The sequence below is a fragment of the Cheilinus undulatus genome, linkage group 11 (assembly GCF_018320785.1).
Source record: "Cheilinus undulatus linkage group 11, ASM1832078v1, whole genome shotgun sequence".
Classification (NCBI taxonomy): Eukaryota; Metazoa; Chordata; class Actinopteri; order Labriformes; family Labridae; genus Cheilinus; species Cheilinus undulatus.
In genome coordinates this window covers 21,459,840-21,476,799 of record NC_054875.1, presented here as the reverse complement: position 1 = coordinate 21,476,799, position 16,960 = coordinate 21,459,840, and the positions used below count along the sequence as shown (strand labels likewise).

Sequence of the window (16,960 nt, the reverse complement as noted above, 5' to 3'; positions counted from 1 at the left end):
ATGAGATGGCTAATTACTTAAAGGGAAATCCTTTTTAAATGCTGCTGTTGTTCATATTTTGCACAACAGATAAATCATGTTTGAAGTCTTATTCTTGGTTTCAGTATTTTAATTTAATTGTCTTTTATTTTTGACAGTCCTCCAACACCATCAAGGAAATACTACCCTATTCCCATGCCTCTGTCTAAACCAGGTAAGGACTTAAAAATCATCACAGCATACAGCGTAGTAACAATATGTTCTGCACCTTTCACCTTCATTTCATCACATTTCTTCCTACAGTTGAGGATATTTCAGCATGCCTCATATTTTCTCCTATTTTCTTCTCATTTCTCGCCTTCTTTGGATATTTTTTCTTCTATTTAATCATCTCTCACCATCCATAATCCTCCTACCTTACCCCATCCCACTTCTTCCACATCCTCCCCTTTTTTCACGACTCTTCCAATCCTCCTCACCATGTGCACAATGACATTCTTCAAAACCTCAGACCACATACGTAAGATAGAGCTTGTCCGCTACCTCATGAGCGGCTATGTGAACGGCAAAGTGCTGGACACGTTGTCCGAGCACGCCAACGCGCTGGCCTCCTCTGCTGTGGCCAGTCTGGAGGATGAGGCCAGCCAGCTCTCTCACTTCCCTTTCCTCCCAATGCCCATTGACCCTGTGCTAATCGTGCCAAAGCACCATGGTTGGTATATTAAGCACGTAGAAGCTAACAGAGCAGGCGTAGTTTTTTTTTCTTTAGCTTTTAGACTAGTGCTGTGCTTTGGTCCTGTTGTGCTGTGTGACTGCAGACTGTAGCAGCATAAAGCTCTGCAGTGGTTGGTGTGCTGCACCTTGCTGCAGCTTTATTTAGGTCCAGTCAGCTCTGTCCAAACCTCTGCTGTCGCTTACAAAGTGGCCTGCACTGACACCTCCAGGTAAAGCTGCTGCATGAGCTGAATCCTGAGCCAAATAATTAAATAAGCATTTATCATAATCACAAGAGATCACTGACACACCTAAATTGGAACCCAGAAGCTTAAGCTTTTCTGGGTTCAGCTACAGTCCAATTACATTACATTTCATATGGAATAATGTTTGTTTCAACCATATTGAACACAAATGAGCAGAGCTATGTGCCTCAGAGATTAGCTCGTTTCAACTGGAACATAATCCTGATGTGTCAGAAACCAGGGAGCTGTCAGTAGTGGTGTAATCTGTGATTTAGCCCCTCATAGCGTCTCAGTATGTACATTGCTTGGGTTGTAGTATGATGTCTTAAATGTGTTGATTTGTTTGTAGTGTTCATGATTAATGTATTGTTAGATTATTACAGGATAGATGTTGGCTCATGGCTCTGTGTCCTGTTTTATCAGTGTATCAAATCCCATATCCAACATCCATTGACTCATCCAATTTATCTTTAAATAGATTTCACAAATTTTCATTTTTTCCTTTCAATCTGTATTTATCTATGCTTTTGTGTCTGTCAGTTCCAGCCACGAAGTTGAACACCATCACCAAGTCCAACCTGGGACAGTGTGTCAGCAAGTACGACCTGCTGGTGTGGTTTGAGATCAGTGAGCTGGAGCCCACTGGAGAGTAAGTGTCAAAACACAGAGCTTGTATTCAGTAGCATCAACAAATATAAAGTGTCAAAAATGTCTTATTGTTCTTTATCTGTCATTTCAATACCATCGTTTCCGAATGTTCTTTATAAAGCTGTAAAAAAAACATCAGTTGACAAAGATATTTGTAACTTTTAGTACTATTTTTTAAATGCAAAATCAATTGATATGCTTTTGAAACAAAAATGAGTAAAACAGGTAAAGAAATAAGGGAAGGCTGAGAAATGCACACCCATCTTAATACTCTCCCCCTTTGTAATACCTTGTGTAAATTTAGTGTGCGACTTCCATAGCACAGTCACTGAATGAGGAGCCATGTATTCCAACGTAATGCTAATCCTGATCCATTTAGAAATAAGAAAGCCATCTACTGCACCCCGAACAGAATCATGTGATCATTCTGCTGTCTTCTGCTATTCAGGGATGAGAGGACAATATGAAAAAATGGCCTTAGATAACAAACAGAAATACAAAAATACAGTGCTGTGAAAAAAAGGGTTCTCCCCTTCCAGATTTTTTTTTCACACTTGTCTCACCTGAATGTTTCAGATCATCAAGCAAATTTTGATATTAGACAAAAATAACCAGAGTTCATACAATATACAATTTTTAAATGAAGATTTCATTTATCAAGGGAAAAAAGCCCTCCAAATCTAAGTGGCCACAGCCAGTCCTGATTACTGCCTGACCTGCTGAACCAAGAAATCCCTGCAGCAGAACCTGTTTGACAAAGTGAAGTAGGGTAAAAGATCTCAAAAATCAATACATCATGCTGCCATCTAAATAAATTCAAAAACAGATGAGCAACAAAGTCATTCCCATCCATCGGTTGGGGAAGGGTTAAAAAGCCCTTTCCAAGGCTTTGGAACTCCAGTGAACCATAGTGAGAGCCGTTATCTACAAATAAAGAAAACTTGGAACAGTGATATACCTTCCAAGGAGTGGCTGGCCGACCACAATTACTCAAAGAGTGCATCATCAACTAACTGAGGAGGTCAAAAAGAACCCAGAGCAACATGTAAAGACTGGCAGGCCTCACTTGACTCAGTTATGGTTAGTGTTCATGATTCAACAATGAGAAGGAGACTGGACAAAAATGGCATCCATGGGAGAGTTCCAAGGCAAAAACCATTGCTGACCATGAGGAATACAAAGGCTCCTCTGACATTTGCCATAAAAATCTTTAGGATCCAAAAGACTTTGGGGGGAAATATTCTGTGGACTAACAAGACAAAAGTTGAACATTTTTGAAGGTCATAGAACTAACACAGCATTTCATAAAAATAACATCCTAACAGCAGTCAAACATGGTGGTGTTAGTGAGATGGCCTGGGGCTGCTTTGGCTTTAGGAGTGGCCCAGTCAAAGTCTTAAAAACTTAAATCTAAATGAGATGCTGTGGCATGACCTTAAACAGGCCATTCATGCTTGAAAACCCTCCAATGTAGCAGAGTTACAACAATTCTGAGAAAGAAGAGTGGGCTAAAATTCCTCCCCAGCGTTGTAAAAGACTCATTGCCAGTTATCGCAAACGTCTGCTTTTGTCTGAGTGGAATAACCAATTATTAGTCTAGGGCAATTACTTTTTCACATAGGGCCAGGAGTTTTTTTCCTTAAAACTGAAATTATCATAAAAAATGCATTTTGTATTTACTTGGGTTATCTTTGTCATACACAATGAAAAAAACAGACAGTCATAGAAATAAAAGTAGTTGTGATGCTGGTAAACCTGAGTATACAGAAGGTCAGTGAGTTTATGGACATGTGGGCTTTACTTCCACAGTCTTCTTGTTTAGAAGATTATTAAATTTAAGTCCCATGAATGGGTTTACTTTGAAACAACATGGTGTTATACTCTAACACATCATCAATTATAAATATTAGCATATGATGTTCTGTGTTAAGTGCTGGACTGATGACTCCTTCTCTTCAGGTACATCCCAGCTGTAGTGGATCACAGTGGAGGACTGCCCTGCCATGGTACCTACTTGCTTCATCAGGTACGGCAGAGCTGTGCAGACTCACTGATCATACATACTAATCATGAGTTTTACATAGTAAAGGAGCCATGTTTACATACCAAGTGCTCTTTTTATAAACTATTGCATTATGCTTTATAAGTAAGATTGAGAGGTTTAATTCGATTCTAGCTCTAAATGCTGCGATCCTAAGCTCCTGTCATTTCTGCTGCAGGGAATCCAGCGGAGGATCACTGTGACTCTCATCCATGAGAAAGGAAGCGAGCTCCACTGGAAGGATGTCCGAGAGCTGGTTGTTGGTAAGTAGTAGAAAAGAAGATAGTACAGCTACATGATTTTTGGTAGAAAATATGATGATTAAACATATTTTAGTGTCTGAAAGGAGGTTTGGAGAGGCAACACTGTAAATGTTTCAAACACAACTTTGGTCATGTTTGACTCTTGTCTTAGGCTTGTTGTGTTCCATAATTCTTTAAGCTGTACCGATGATAACGCATTTATTTTTATCTCTGCGCTGTGTCCCCAGGTCGTATTAGGAGCAAAGCTGAGGTTGATGACAGCGCTGCAGATGCTGTCCTCTCCCTGAACATCATCTCTGCCAAGAACATTAAATCATCCCACAACTCCAACAGGTACCCGAAGTCCTCACTCACTTTAAGTTTCTGAATATCTGAAGTCCACTTGTATTTTTATTGACAGAATATGTTCAGTGGGCGCATCATTTCAAGATGAAGATCCAATTATGTATTGCCACAGAAAGGTTCATAACTTATTATTGCTTGTATTGTGTCCATGCTAGTTTATTTGTTTTATGTTTTAAGGCAAATTAAGTTATTGCTGCATTTTTCTGTTTTTTATTGTCTTACATGCAGTAAAAAAACAGCATCTTTGTGCATTTTTTGTATATATTTTCTGAATTCAAAGTGGAATCATTGCATGGTCATTTCCATTTTTCTGCTGTTAATTTTCCTGTTAAGTTGCTCCATTGTGTCTGTTGCCTGACTATCTGTGCTTCTCTCTTTTTTTGTCTTTGCACTCTCTTCTTCCTCCCGCTGCGGCTGGACTCTTGATTGTGCACAGGCTTTCTATTGATAAGGATATTGATAGGTACCAGTGACCTGAGAACATAAGGCTCCTTCTGTGAAAGACCTTTATGTTTCTCCCTAGTCCTCTAGATTATTAGAAATAAGTTTTCCGCGGTTTGTGTTTCTGTAGGCATGTTACATTAAGATTGCCTTTATTTCCATCAATATTTGAAATCTGAAAACAAATCAGATTCTGAGTCATTTATGGTCAAGTAAAGGCAAACAGACATGCAAAGGCTATTCCTTTTCATTAGTTTGCTTCATGCTCACCCAGACTCCACAAAATGCTTTCCTCACTGCTGTTGTTCACTATGAGAGTCATTACTCAATAACAACCCAGTGAGGCACAGACAGGCCTGTTCTAGCACTTAGTGTGTGGGTTAGAGTGTCCCCTAGTGCAGAAGTTAGGAATAATGTTACTTCTGACAGGTTTACAGCAGTTTTTAGCAGATTGGTAGACAATGATAATGCGTCCTAGAAAACAGTCAAAAAATGTTCCTGCATGGAGAACACGTTGAGTATCAGAGAAGAAGAAAAATGTCCGGAAAATTCTTTAAACATTCTCTTGATTTCATACTGGGGCTAGGCAATTAATCAAATTTAGATTAAATCACAATATATCCTACTAGAATTTTCAAATTGCAGAAGGTACGGTATTTCTTTGACCTGAAAATACCAGTTTAATACATTTTTTGTGACAGAAAACTGTTTGCATGATGTTGTACAGATCATAAAAACATTCAATTCTAGTGTTTTTTTCTGGAATAATTCACAAAAAAATGTACTTTCCTTGTTTTTGCATGTTTGTCTTATTGAAAATGAGGAAGACGTAAAATCATCATTCCCTTCAATGCACCAATTCAAATCGAATTTGCAATGAGACTTAAAAAAATTGATGTTAGATTTTCTTTCAAAATTGTTCAGCCCTACTTTAATCTACCAAATGTGTTCATTATAATATAGACTGATTTATTGCTTGTTTGTTGAGAAATACATAAAATGAGTAATTTAAAAATATTTTCATTATTTCCCCACATTGTTCAGCTGTATTTCATATAAGAGTTTTCCCATAACAAAAGTCATTTTCCTAAATGGATAAATAAAACTAAGGAATATATCAAATAGGGAGATAAAATAGTTTAATACAATAGTAATAAGGATAGGCTACATGCAAGCTGCAATTCTAAAATTAGGCCTTCAGTCGGTTTAAGTTCAACACATGATTTTAAAATTTGTTATAATTATCAGTACAATTATCCCAAATTAGGTGAAGATACTTTTCCAGATATATTTTCAAACACAGCCTAGTTTCTTTTCCTTTTTTTTAGAAAAAATAAGAGGAAAATTTCGATGATAAATGCACAAACTATTATTGTAACATACTTGTCTTGTTAAATGAAGTCTTATACATATGCTGACATAATTTAATTTTTCTATGATCAATCAGTGATCTTTACAGACATCAATGCTAAAGCTATAGACTGTGCATTGTTTATCTAACTGCCACAGACAGAAACATATCGGTATATAGGCAGGATGTGTTCTTGTTATAACAGCTAAATTATCACTTTAAATGTCCTGGAATTTTATCCCTGGTAAATAGTGTCAACCCTATACAGGGCCCATGCGGATCCTCGAAAAGTCTTAGAAAGTCTTCATTTGGGCTGTTAAAATGTAAGGCCGTATATAGTCCTAAAAGGTCTTATTTTTACCTGTGAGTAGACTTAAATTATAGAGGACACTTTGACTAAGACATGATTTTGTTCAGTGTATGTTTTTAGCTAAATTTATTCAATTTTAATCATTCTTTTTTCATGTTGTCTAGAATCTGCTTAGCAAACCGGCAAAATTGCATGATAAATAGCACTATACAGCAAATTGATTAAATAGAAGCATTAAATGTGCCACAAATCATCGAATTAGCCATTTTTTACCTTTAAAATCTGGGGACAAATTGTGCACTGGTGTACCAAATTTTTTCATGCCTTTCATTTTTGACCTTTTTCTACAAAAAGTGGCTTTTTTTTCTCAATTCAGGTCTGAAAAATGTCTTAAAAGTCTTAAATTTGAATTTTCAAAGTGTCTTTGAACCCTGCTATAGATGCTATTGGGTCTTTTATTCGTACCTTAGCTGAAATGACCAAAAATACTGTATAATGTGTATTCTGCCTGCGGTCATTGGGGTCTGTAATGGCTGTAACTCACAAAAAAATACACAGCCACGTGCACTCAGCACTCCTGCTAACTTCTGCGACTCCTAATCACAATAAGTCTGCTTTCACCTCGGTGTATTTCCTCACTCTTATGACGACTAAGTAAAAATGTGATGGCCACCTAAGTCCCTGCACAGCGTTCACTGCCTAAAATTGATGAAATCATAAAAGATTATTGTCATTCATGTAGGTTATTAAAGTTTTTTTGTCTTTTCCTTGCAGGACTTTCTACCGCTTTGAGGCAGTGTGGGACAGCTCACTGCACAACTCCCTTCTGCTGAACAGAGTCACTCCATATGGAGAGAAGATCTACATGACCCTATCTGCGTATCTTGAGGTCAGTTATTGCTCCACTGCATGAAGCTCTGTTCTTTACCCTTTGGATGCAAACAAAGCTCACATGCTATCTCTATCTCCTCTTCACAGCTGGACCACTGTATCCAGCCTGCTATTATTACCAAAGACATCTGCATGGTGTTCTACTCAAGAGATGCAAAGATCTCTCCTCCTCGTTCCCTCAGGAACTTATTTGGGAGTGGATACTCTAAAACGCCTGACTGGTAAGACCATTTTTGTCACTCTGCTTAAAGAAATTCTGATTGTTCTTCTTATGCATTTACTTACAAAAAATGTGATTGTTCCATGACAGCAATCGAGTCACTGGTATATATGAGCTGAGCTTGTGCAAGATGTCTGACTCTGGAAGTCCAGGTGAGCAGACTTAAATTTGCAACATCCAGAGATGTTTTTAAAAACCAAGCAGCCTGTTTTTCATGTTTCCACACAGTACTTGCTCCTGATGAGTGTTTTTGTCCTGAGCAGGGATGCAGAGAAGACGGAGGAAGATCTTGGACACATCAGTGGCTTATGTGCGTGGAGAGGAGAACCTTGCTGGCTGGAGGCCCAGAGGAGACAGTCTCATCTTGGAGCACCAATGGGAGCTTGAGAAAATGGAGCAGCTGCATGAGGTGGAGAAGACCCGTCATCTGCTCCTGCTGAGGGAGAAGCTGGGCGAATCAGCTCCTGTGGGAACAGCTCCCACCACCAAATCCCTGAGTGAGTTGTTGTCCCCCAGCATGAGCTCAGGCAGCCTGTCCACCTCCACCTCCATTTCCTCACAGATCTCCAGCACCACCTTTGAAAGTGCCATCACCCCCAGCGAGAGCAGTGGCTACGACTCTGCCGACATTGAGAGCCTGGTGGATCGTGAGAAGGAGCTGGCTACTAAGGTAAGAGTACGTTTAGCACTGTTGGATTTTCACAGAGATTGTTTACTCCATGTTACATTTTTATTGCCTGGCAACAGCTGCTTCTGCTCCTCAGTGAACATAACAGACTCATCTTTCTCTGGCAGTGCCTGCGCCTCCTGACACACACCTTCAACAGTGAATACAACCAGATGGTCAACAGTATCAGTGACTGCAAGGTGAGTCATGACTCTCACTGTAACTCAGGTTTCACTTTGGAGACGTCTTTGGTAATTTTGTTAGTTCTTATGAGTGTCTGCTCTTCTGGCATTTCTGTGCTTCTTGTCTATACTGCTCTTTATGTTGGCATCAGTCAAGCATAACGTTCTTATTTGTAATTGGTCCAGAACACAGCTGCTTATCTTTAAAGAAGTAGTGATCACTTTAACATTATTTCAGCAGAACACTGAGGTATCTGACTGAATTAAGATAAAACATCAGTGCTGGTGTTATTTCTGACATTTGCACCAAACTGATAAAAATCTGCATTTTACATCTTTTAATTAGCTCAAATGGACATCTACTTTGAAAAATCTTTTCTGAGAAGGCGTTGCTCTACTCTATATAAAAGGTAGAATGTTACCGCCTTTAACTGACTTTCCCATTCAGAGACCACTCCTATCCTCTCCTGCCTGCACCTGCACTGCTTTGGCTCCAAGAGCTCCTGCTCTAGTAACACTGGTGCTGGAACAAACCACCAAAACAGGTAGCACTCAGGACCACCATGGTCCATCACCACTCCAAAGCCTGCTTCAGGGGACTCTGGAGGGGAAAAATCCTCCACCTCAAAAGATCACTCTGATCTCACTATCTGTGCGTTTTTTGAAATCTTGAAGTGGGCGGAGTCAGCTCTGAGCTGGGGGTTCACTTACACTTAAAACAAACATCTCCCCCATCCTGGCCTCCCTTCTCTGGTTTCCTGTTAGTTCTAAGCTTAATTTTACAATTATATTGTTGATTTTTAATCATTAAATATATTAGCACCACTGTACATTTCAGACCTTTTGCGTCCCTATGTGCCTTTCAGGTCATAGCTGTTGCTGACCAGTTGTTTTCAGTTGTTTCAAAGACAAGACTGAAGACTGGAGGAGACAGGGCTTTTTCAGCTATGGCTCTTAAAGTGTGGAATGAGCTTGCCATATAAAATTAACAGCCCCCTTTTTAATTACAACATAAAACTCATATTTATACCTTCAACTCTGAGATTGCTGTGGTCCTGGTCCTTGTGCCTTAACTGCTCCATCTTCTTTTTATGTTTTTATCATATATTATGTCATATATTAATATAATTATAATAATAATTCTTAATAATGATAATAATGATAATTATTATTATAAATAATTAATATATTAATATCACATATTATGTTTTTTTCATTATATTATGTTTTTTCTTTTATCTAGGGTTGGATTTTTCTGATACTAAATTGATACTTTTTATATGGTGCCTTAATCAATTATTTTGATTGTGAAAAAGTGTGTTTAAAGTCAGCTGAAAATCAAAAGCTCTCTGGGTATCTTGAATAATTTACTGAAATGTCTCTGTAAGATGCCAGTCATATATAAGGGTAAGAAAAGGAAACCGATGTAACTTAAGAGTTAACACATAGGTCACACAAATACCATTACGTTTTTCTTGCCAGAACTAGATTCCGTTATTCATCCCTACTTTTTTCAACTTTTTTATTTTGTTTTTATTGAGGAAAACTGTATTTTGTGTACTGTAAAGCATTTCAGTAAAGTACTGCTGTCTTCTAAAATGTGCTCTATAAATAAAGCTAGATTGGGCTTGAAGTAGCATTTGGAGAAACCATACTATTTGTCCCTTAATATAACTTGATCAAGCTGTACTCTCTCCAGACTATAATTAGAAATATTTTTTACTTGTAATGTTACCTTTGAAACAAAATCAGTGAGTGAAACTATTTTTTTATTTTTTTTCTCACAGCTGTCAGACATCTCACCAATGGGGCGTGACCCATCAGTGACCAGCTTCAGTAGCGCCACCCTCACCCCCTCTTCCACCTGCCCATCTCTGGCTGATTCTCGCTGTGGATCCCTGGACCAGAAGTAAGTTGATTTTTTTTAATATACAGTGCTTAAAAAATTTATTAGACCACCTGTCATATTTGTCTCAAAGATCATCCAGCATCATGAAGTGCTTTAATGCGGACTCTTTCATTTTCAGTGAGCTCTCCACGTTTTACCATTTTGAACAGGAATGAGGGATTTCAATCTGAATTCACCCAAATTTGAGCCGGCTCACTGGGCTTCTCTGAGAAGTCAGAAATGAATTAAGCATAACATTCAACCACTAAAACTCATTTTTCTGTTCAGGAATGCAAGTAAATAACTATAATTTGACATATTAATCAAGAAATAATAATGTGATGTACTATTTTTTTCTGGGTAAATTATTAAATTTGAAAATTCATGGAGAACAATAATAATTATATTTTAGTATGAAAAATATCATTTGGGTTAAAGAGCTTCTACATATTGCTGTATTAACCATTACAGAAACATAAAAAATGATTTTGGTAATTACCAATGCTGTTAATTTAGGGCAGCTGTGGCATAAACCTTGCTTTGGTTAGGGTTAGGGTAGTCTAATAAATTTGTTAAGCACTGTATATATCTACTTATTTATTTTATTTAAATTTATTTAACCAGGAGAACCTCACTGAGATCAAGAATCTCATTTACAAGAGTGTCGTTGCCAAGACAGGCAGCAGCTCATTCACAGAGTTACAGACGTAGAATGTAAGACCTATTACAGACACAGATCAGACAAATCCATGTCACAGAGCAATGAGTCATCAGTCGAAACATCTACCTTATGCATCATCCTCCAACACTTTTGATTGATTTCTAAAATGATATAAAGAGACCAGAGTGGTAACAGAAAGTCTTTCCTTTGCAGTAAAGGACAAAACAAGACTTGTTCCATTTCTAATACATTTTTCAAAGAAATAGCAATATCATAATTATAGTGCAGTTTCTTTTGGCTAAGCTCAGTGTAGTGGTAAAAACAGAAAAACAAGAATTAAGAATCACTTTAATAGTCATGAATTAGATGAATAGAAATGAAATCAATAAAGCATGCACCTATCAGAAATCATAAACACCATATAGCAATGAAACCCCCCTAAAGCAAGAAGAAATCAGATGAAACACTGAAAAACACACATGCATATGCAACACAAGTGATCACATTTACAAATCTTAACAAGGCACCATTTCTTAGATTTATGTTAGCAGCAGATGATCATCCTGATGCTAACTAGGTGTACTTCTTTCCCAAGGACTCCAGAGAACAGCTCCCGTGCCTCCAGTCCTTCCTGCTCAGACTATGAAAACTTCCCCATGGTTCCCACTGTGGAGACCTCCTACTTGGCACGAGCTGGAAAAAATGAGTTCCTCAACTTGGTGCCTGATATTGAAGAAATGAGGCCAGGGTGAGTGTTGCTGACATATTTGCTCTTTTGACGAACTTTTTTATGTGCATCCATGTTATAAGAACTTAAGTCAGTATGAGCAGCATTTCACAGCTTTGACAGACAAACATAGACTTGATTGTTTTTGGATTCTCTGCAGATCTGTTGTCTCTAAGAAAGGTTTCCTGAGCTTCATGGAGCCGCGCTCTAACTCATGGGTGAAGCACTTTGTGGTTGTTCGCCGGCCCTATGTTTTCATCTATAACAGTGACAAGGACCCAGTTGAGCGGGGCGTCCTCAACCTTTCCACAGCACAGGTGGAATACAGTGAAGACCAGCAGGCTATGCTCAAGGTAGAGTGTTTTTAAAGTGAATGTGAACTTTAAAGTACTCATGATAAGAGGGTTAATCCACTAGAGTGAGTTGAGGATTTGATGTTTTTTGGGTGGAAAAACATTATGATTAACAATTTTCAAACCTGCCTTGAGTACTACACGGTTTGTGCATGCATGCCTTGATATATCAGAGTAAAAAGCAAAAACATCTCCAAAGATCTGCAGTATGACAATAATGTCTGTTTTTGTTAGACTCCGAACACGTTTGCTGTGTGCACAAAACACAGAGGAATCCTCCTGCAGGCCAACAATGAGAAAGACATGAACGACTGGCTGTATGCCTTCAACCCGCTTCTAGCAGGAACGATAAGGTACACGCTTTGATTTATTTAACGTTACACTTCATACAAAGTTCTTCTATTTGGCAGAATTAGCCATTTTACATCCTCACATCATGAAATCCTATCCTCACAGATCCAAACTGGCAAGGCGGCGCAGTGGCCTGTTGAAGAACTGAGTGAGACGCTCAACAGAAGAAAAAAACACAGCTTCCGTTGTTCCTGGAAAGCTTTGAACATACCAAGTGTTAACACTTATTAATCATTGTGATTCTTGACGGTTTTCTCTTGTAAGTAGACTTGTGGCTTAAGTCTCCTTTCATGCGACTAAAAGTTTCAGTTCCAGAGGAATTTGCCTCCCCGCCTTCTCCCTCCCACAACCCTCTGACAGCTTAGCTTTCCTCCTCTTTCTCTTCCCTGTCTCCTGCCTCTCTCTCCTCCTCTTCAGCTTTTAGTATTTTTGTTTCTATGACAATGTTTGGGTCTAATTTTGGTACGCTTCGTTGTCATTCCCTGACTCCCCTGACTAGTAGCATGTTGTAATAGTCTACTTGTGTGTGCACGATTCTTCAGAAACCGTTCTTTCAGGCCACAGATTTCAGTTTGCCAATCATCTGTAAAAAAAAATGTCTCTATCAGTGTTCTTTGTGTCAAGAGAAGATTTTATTTTACTATTTTCTTTTCTTATTTTTTTATTTTATGCCCGCATGTTAACTGCAGCAGTCCTCAGGAGTAGACCAGGTTTCTTACTCAAAAAATAAACGTAAAAAATTAGTGAAATCATGAAGGGAAAATGAACAAATATCTCCAATTGACATATCTGTTTACATTCTACTAGCGAGGCTATGTAAAGATCTAGTGCTGCTAATGAATTTATAGGCGTAACATCCCTAGATTTGCATTAGGCGACTGCCTATAGCTCCCCTTAACCGCCTCCAAGATATCCTTTAGAAAGAAATTAGACCGAGAAAATGGTCAAAATAAGCCAAACATGAGGGCAGCACTGGATACTTCACTTTCATCTATGTGATATAGAGATCCCACTCCTCAGTCCATGTAAATACACCAGCTCCCACCCCTGATAGTCCCGTCAGTCAGTGAGTGATACAACAAAACATATATGCTTACTGAACAAACTTACAAAGATGATTTCATAACTCAGAAAACATGACGACAGATTGTTCCTGCAGGAGTAGATATTCGTCCCTTTCCTTTTGGTTTTCAAAGGAAAGAAAAGCAGGGTTTCAAGGAGAGAAAGAGGAGGGAGAGGGGCACCATTTGTACATACAGTCTGTTCTGGGATTTAGTGTGGTAGTTATCTCTCATTGAAAACATTCCTCTCAGCTCCTCTTGCTCTTTGCAGTCCTTTCTTCCACTCTCATGTTTAGTCTTGGAACTTAAAAATGTCTCAACATTTGCTTCAAGTTAGCTTAAAAACAGAACCTGTGGACACAGGAGGATGAAGTCTGACTGAGAATGAAGTGGCTCTAGAAGTGTTAGCATTGATGCCAGTAGTTTACTGATGAAGCTGCTAGTATGTAGCCTGCAGGACGATGACGACAGTCTAACCCATGACTCACTCAGTGAAGAACTTATTGCAGGTTACCATTTGTTTTCTCATTTAACTCTCATTGAATTATTTTTTTTGTATTATTATTAACACATTTGATTTTTTTATTATTATGCTTTTAACCATTCCATAGTGAAGTTTTTTATGAAATGCAAAAGAGGGCATTTATTATTACTTAATTTGTAACCAACTTTATTGGTGTTCAACCTTATTTTGCACATTAACACATATCTATAGCAAGACAAGGGCAGATCATCACAGGATTATTTTTGAGTATCAGGATCACTGGTAAGAGCACATATCAGGGCTACACTGGATAGCTGTAAAAGGTTTAGGAATAAAGAAAGAAAAGAAAGAAGAGATTTTTAAAGGGAGGACATATACTCAAAGGTTTTATTTCTGGTATTGTTTATGAAAATATTTGCTCTGTACATCGTACTAAAGCTGTTACATTTGGCTCCTGATAAAACTGAACATTTGGTGCCTCTGTTTCTGGTATGATGAGTGCAGACAGGCGAGTAAAACTCTGGCCAACCAACCAGTAGTATGCCAGCTGTATTGTATTAAAGGGGCAACAGAGGTAGCCATATCTATAACAAGAAAAAGTGGAGTTATTGTTGACATATGTGCAGAAAGTATTTGTCTTAGTGGTCAGAATGAAATTGCAGTTTGTTTGAGTTTGTAGCCTCAGGTCTGCCAACCTGTTGGTCAAAGAAAGAAAAAAACTTGGTAAACTATTTGTGATAAAATGATTTTGACTGTAAAAGTAATAAGATGTGAAAAATCTAGATTAAAATATTGTATCTATGCACTGATTGAGTCGTAAAGTGCAGTGTACCTCATGTGGATGCTCCACGTAAGCGATGCATATTAATGTTACGATGCCTGTCAGAGCAAATGTTTTCACTTCAGTGACTAACTTTGCAGAGGTCTATTATTTTGGATTGTGTGTATTTATTGTTTGCAATGTATATATTAGTTTGCAGCTCTTTGCACATATCAATAAAAGGTTCAACTAACTGATCAAATAAAGTCTGTGCGGTTTAGTTGTTCTACTCAGAATGAACCAAATGATCGTGTGGCAGCATCTGCCGCTCTCGACTGGAAGAGTGTGTAATGTAATATGAAGATGTGTGTTTCTCCATCATTAAAAAAGGCTAAAGAAGAGAATTAAATGTAACTTGCTGCATCTTTTCTGAGCAGCTAAATTACACACATTTTCTTTATTAGAAAGGTGTTCGAGTGAAAGTCTGGTTTTGATTTGAATACTCACTTCTCATGCTCACTTCATTCCAACTAAATAAAGGTGGTTTGTCTATTTTTTCTAAAATCAGGGAATAGAATACAAAGTAGCTAGTTACATTTCAAATGACAGTATACTGTTGTTGTACTGGTGTCTTTCTTCACCTCAACACTTTTTTTTTCCGTTGATGCCTTTCTAAGAAAACTAGCCAGGATATTTCCCATCATACCTTCTGATCATTGATATCAGTTAAGTATGCTCCATTTGGATTTGTTCCCCCACAGAAAAAAACAGACCATGACATTAAACACTGTACATTATGTGTCAGACTGGTTTCATTTTCATACTTCTTTTGTAAATATCTGTGTTGTATGGAGCTTGAATTAAACTGTAAATATGTTTACTGTATTTGTAATAATTATAATCCATTCGCTGTATAGCATAGATGTGTCATGCAGATATCCTAATTCTGTGTATGGTAATCTTGCACCATTGAACTGTTTAGTGAATGAGGCAACAATAAAAGTGCAAACTGTGCATTAGCAGAACAAGTGACGCTTGTTTGTCTACTCCTTTGAGCACAGTTTGACTCCAGTCTTAGTGGGTTTTTACATCGACATTTCTGATGTCTGCCAGGAAGGATGAGAAATGAAGCACTCAGAAATTGTCATTTTCTTATCGTGGGTCAACCCTAATTTCATCTTTTTTTCTAAATGATAAATCATTTTTTAAAAAAGAGAGAACCCAGGCACTCCATGCTTAAACATGTAAAAATGAGAAAAGGAAATACTTTAAAATACATTTATTATAATGACTAAATTATTTAAAGTTTTCTCACAGACATATACAAGGACAATGTATTTTTGTTCTGTTAATTTTTACATGTATGTATTTCTCTCTCCTTTTGTTTTTTGTTCATTTGTTTATTCCAACCCTGATTCTCCTGTTATTCATTTGACAGCATCTCATTGGCTGTAGTGTATTCACAGGTGAGGCCACATGTTAATTGATTTGAAAGCCTTTTTCAGAGATTTTAATACCAGTTTCTGTTTCTCTGATTCATGATACAGCCTTCCATAGGCTGTAGTTGATAGATAAGATGTGGCCACACCAAAAATGGTTGTTTGAACTAGCTGGCTTTTTAAATGAGTAGTCACTGGGGCTGGGTATCACCACTGATTGCCTGATTCAGTTCAAAAGGATCCCAGTTTGATTCCATTCCAATATTGTTTAATGTAGGTATATTGTAGGTTAAAAAAATTGCTTCAATGATAAAGAGATCTCAGAGGACTAAAATTGGAGGTAGTACAAGGTACCTTGCAACAAGCACATTATCAGAAATATTAAGGTTTAAAATTTGATCCCAAACTAGTAGTATATGTATAATATTATTACTGTGATGAGTCTAAGACAAACTTCCCCGAGGGTACAATTAAGAGTATTTTATCATATTGTAATATTTGACTTTCATGGAGCACACCTTGTGTATGGCCTCAGTCCAGGTTCTAGCAGCAGCAGCAGCTGAAGTGCTCCCCAGCGAGTCACCTGTAGAGTTTGGCTGCTTGTTCCACAGAGGTGGGAGCTTATGCACAGTGTGAGGAAGATATTCAGCTCATATTGATAATGCACCTAGATATCCAAATTAAAGTGATTGGGTTTAAGTTTCAAATCTTTTATCAGAGTCTCGAGGCTTTTAGAGGTGCAGATGAAGCAACTTCATTTCAAGACTGTTCATGTGAGGAGCTGCCGGGAGAAGGAGAAGGCATTTATTAAAGGACTGATCTCTGGATTATATGAATTGATATCTTCATTAAAATGTGAGACTTTATCTACTGTAAATCCTAGATCAAGAATTTTGTCATGTTAGTCACTGTAATAAAGGCCTTTTAGTATTTCCCCTC

General features: G+C 37.9%; 1 protein-coding gene across 9 annotated transcripts in view; it reads left to right on the top strand.

Moving 5' to 3' along the window:
- kif1b (kinesin family member 1B) overlaps window positions 1-15,379 on the top strand; it is a 76,107-nt gene extending 60,728 nt beyond the window's left edge. For all 9 annotated transcript variants that reach the window (XM_041798979.1, XM_041798975.1, XM_041798977.1 and 6 more), the window contains 15 exons: window positions 138-193; window positions 1,479-1,587; window positions 3,546-3,612; window positions 3,806-3,890; window positions 4,118-4,223; window positions 7,112-7,226; window positions 7,316-7,449; window positions 7,539-7,600; window positions 7,712-8,118; window positions 8,244-8,315; window positions 10,085-10,206; window positions 11,442-11,594; window positions 11,734-11,926; window positions 12,161-12,279; window positions 12,383-15,379. In XM_041798979.1, coding sequence (XP_041654913.1) covers window positions 138-193; window positions 1,479-1,587; window positions 3,546-3,612; window positions 3,806-3,890; window positions 4,118-4,223; window positions 7,112-7,226; window positions 7,316-7,449; window positions 7,539-7,600; window positions 7,712-8,118; window positions 8,244-8,315; window positions 10,085-10,206; window positions 11,442-11,594; window positions 11,734-11,926; window positions 12,161-12,279; window positions 12,383-12,425 — 1,843 coding nt within the window. In that variant the 3' untranslated portion in view covers window positions 12,426-15,379. The remainder of the gene's footprint in view (window positions 1-137; window positions 194-1,478; window positions 1,588-3,545; window positions 3,613-3,805; window positions 3,891-4,117; window positions 4,224-7,111; window positions 7,227-7,315; window positions 7,450-7,538; window positions 7,601-7,711; window positions 8,119-8,243; window positions 8,316-10,084; window positions 10,207-11,441; window positions 11,595-11,733; window positions 11,927-12,160; window positions 12,280-12,382) is intronic.
- Window positions 15,380-16,960: the final 1,581 nt, after the last annotated feature.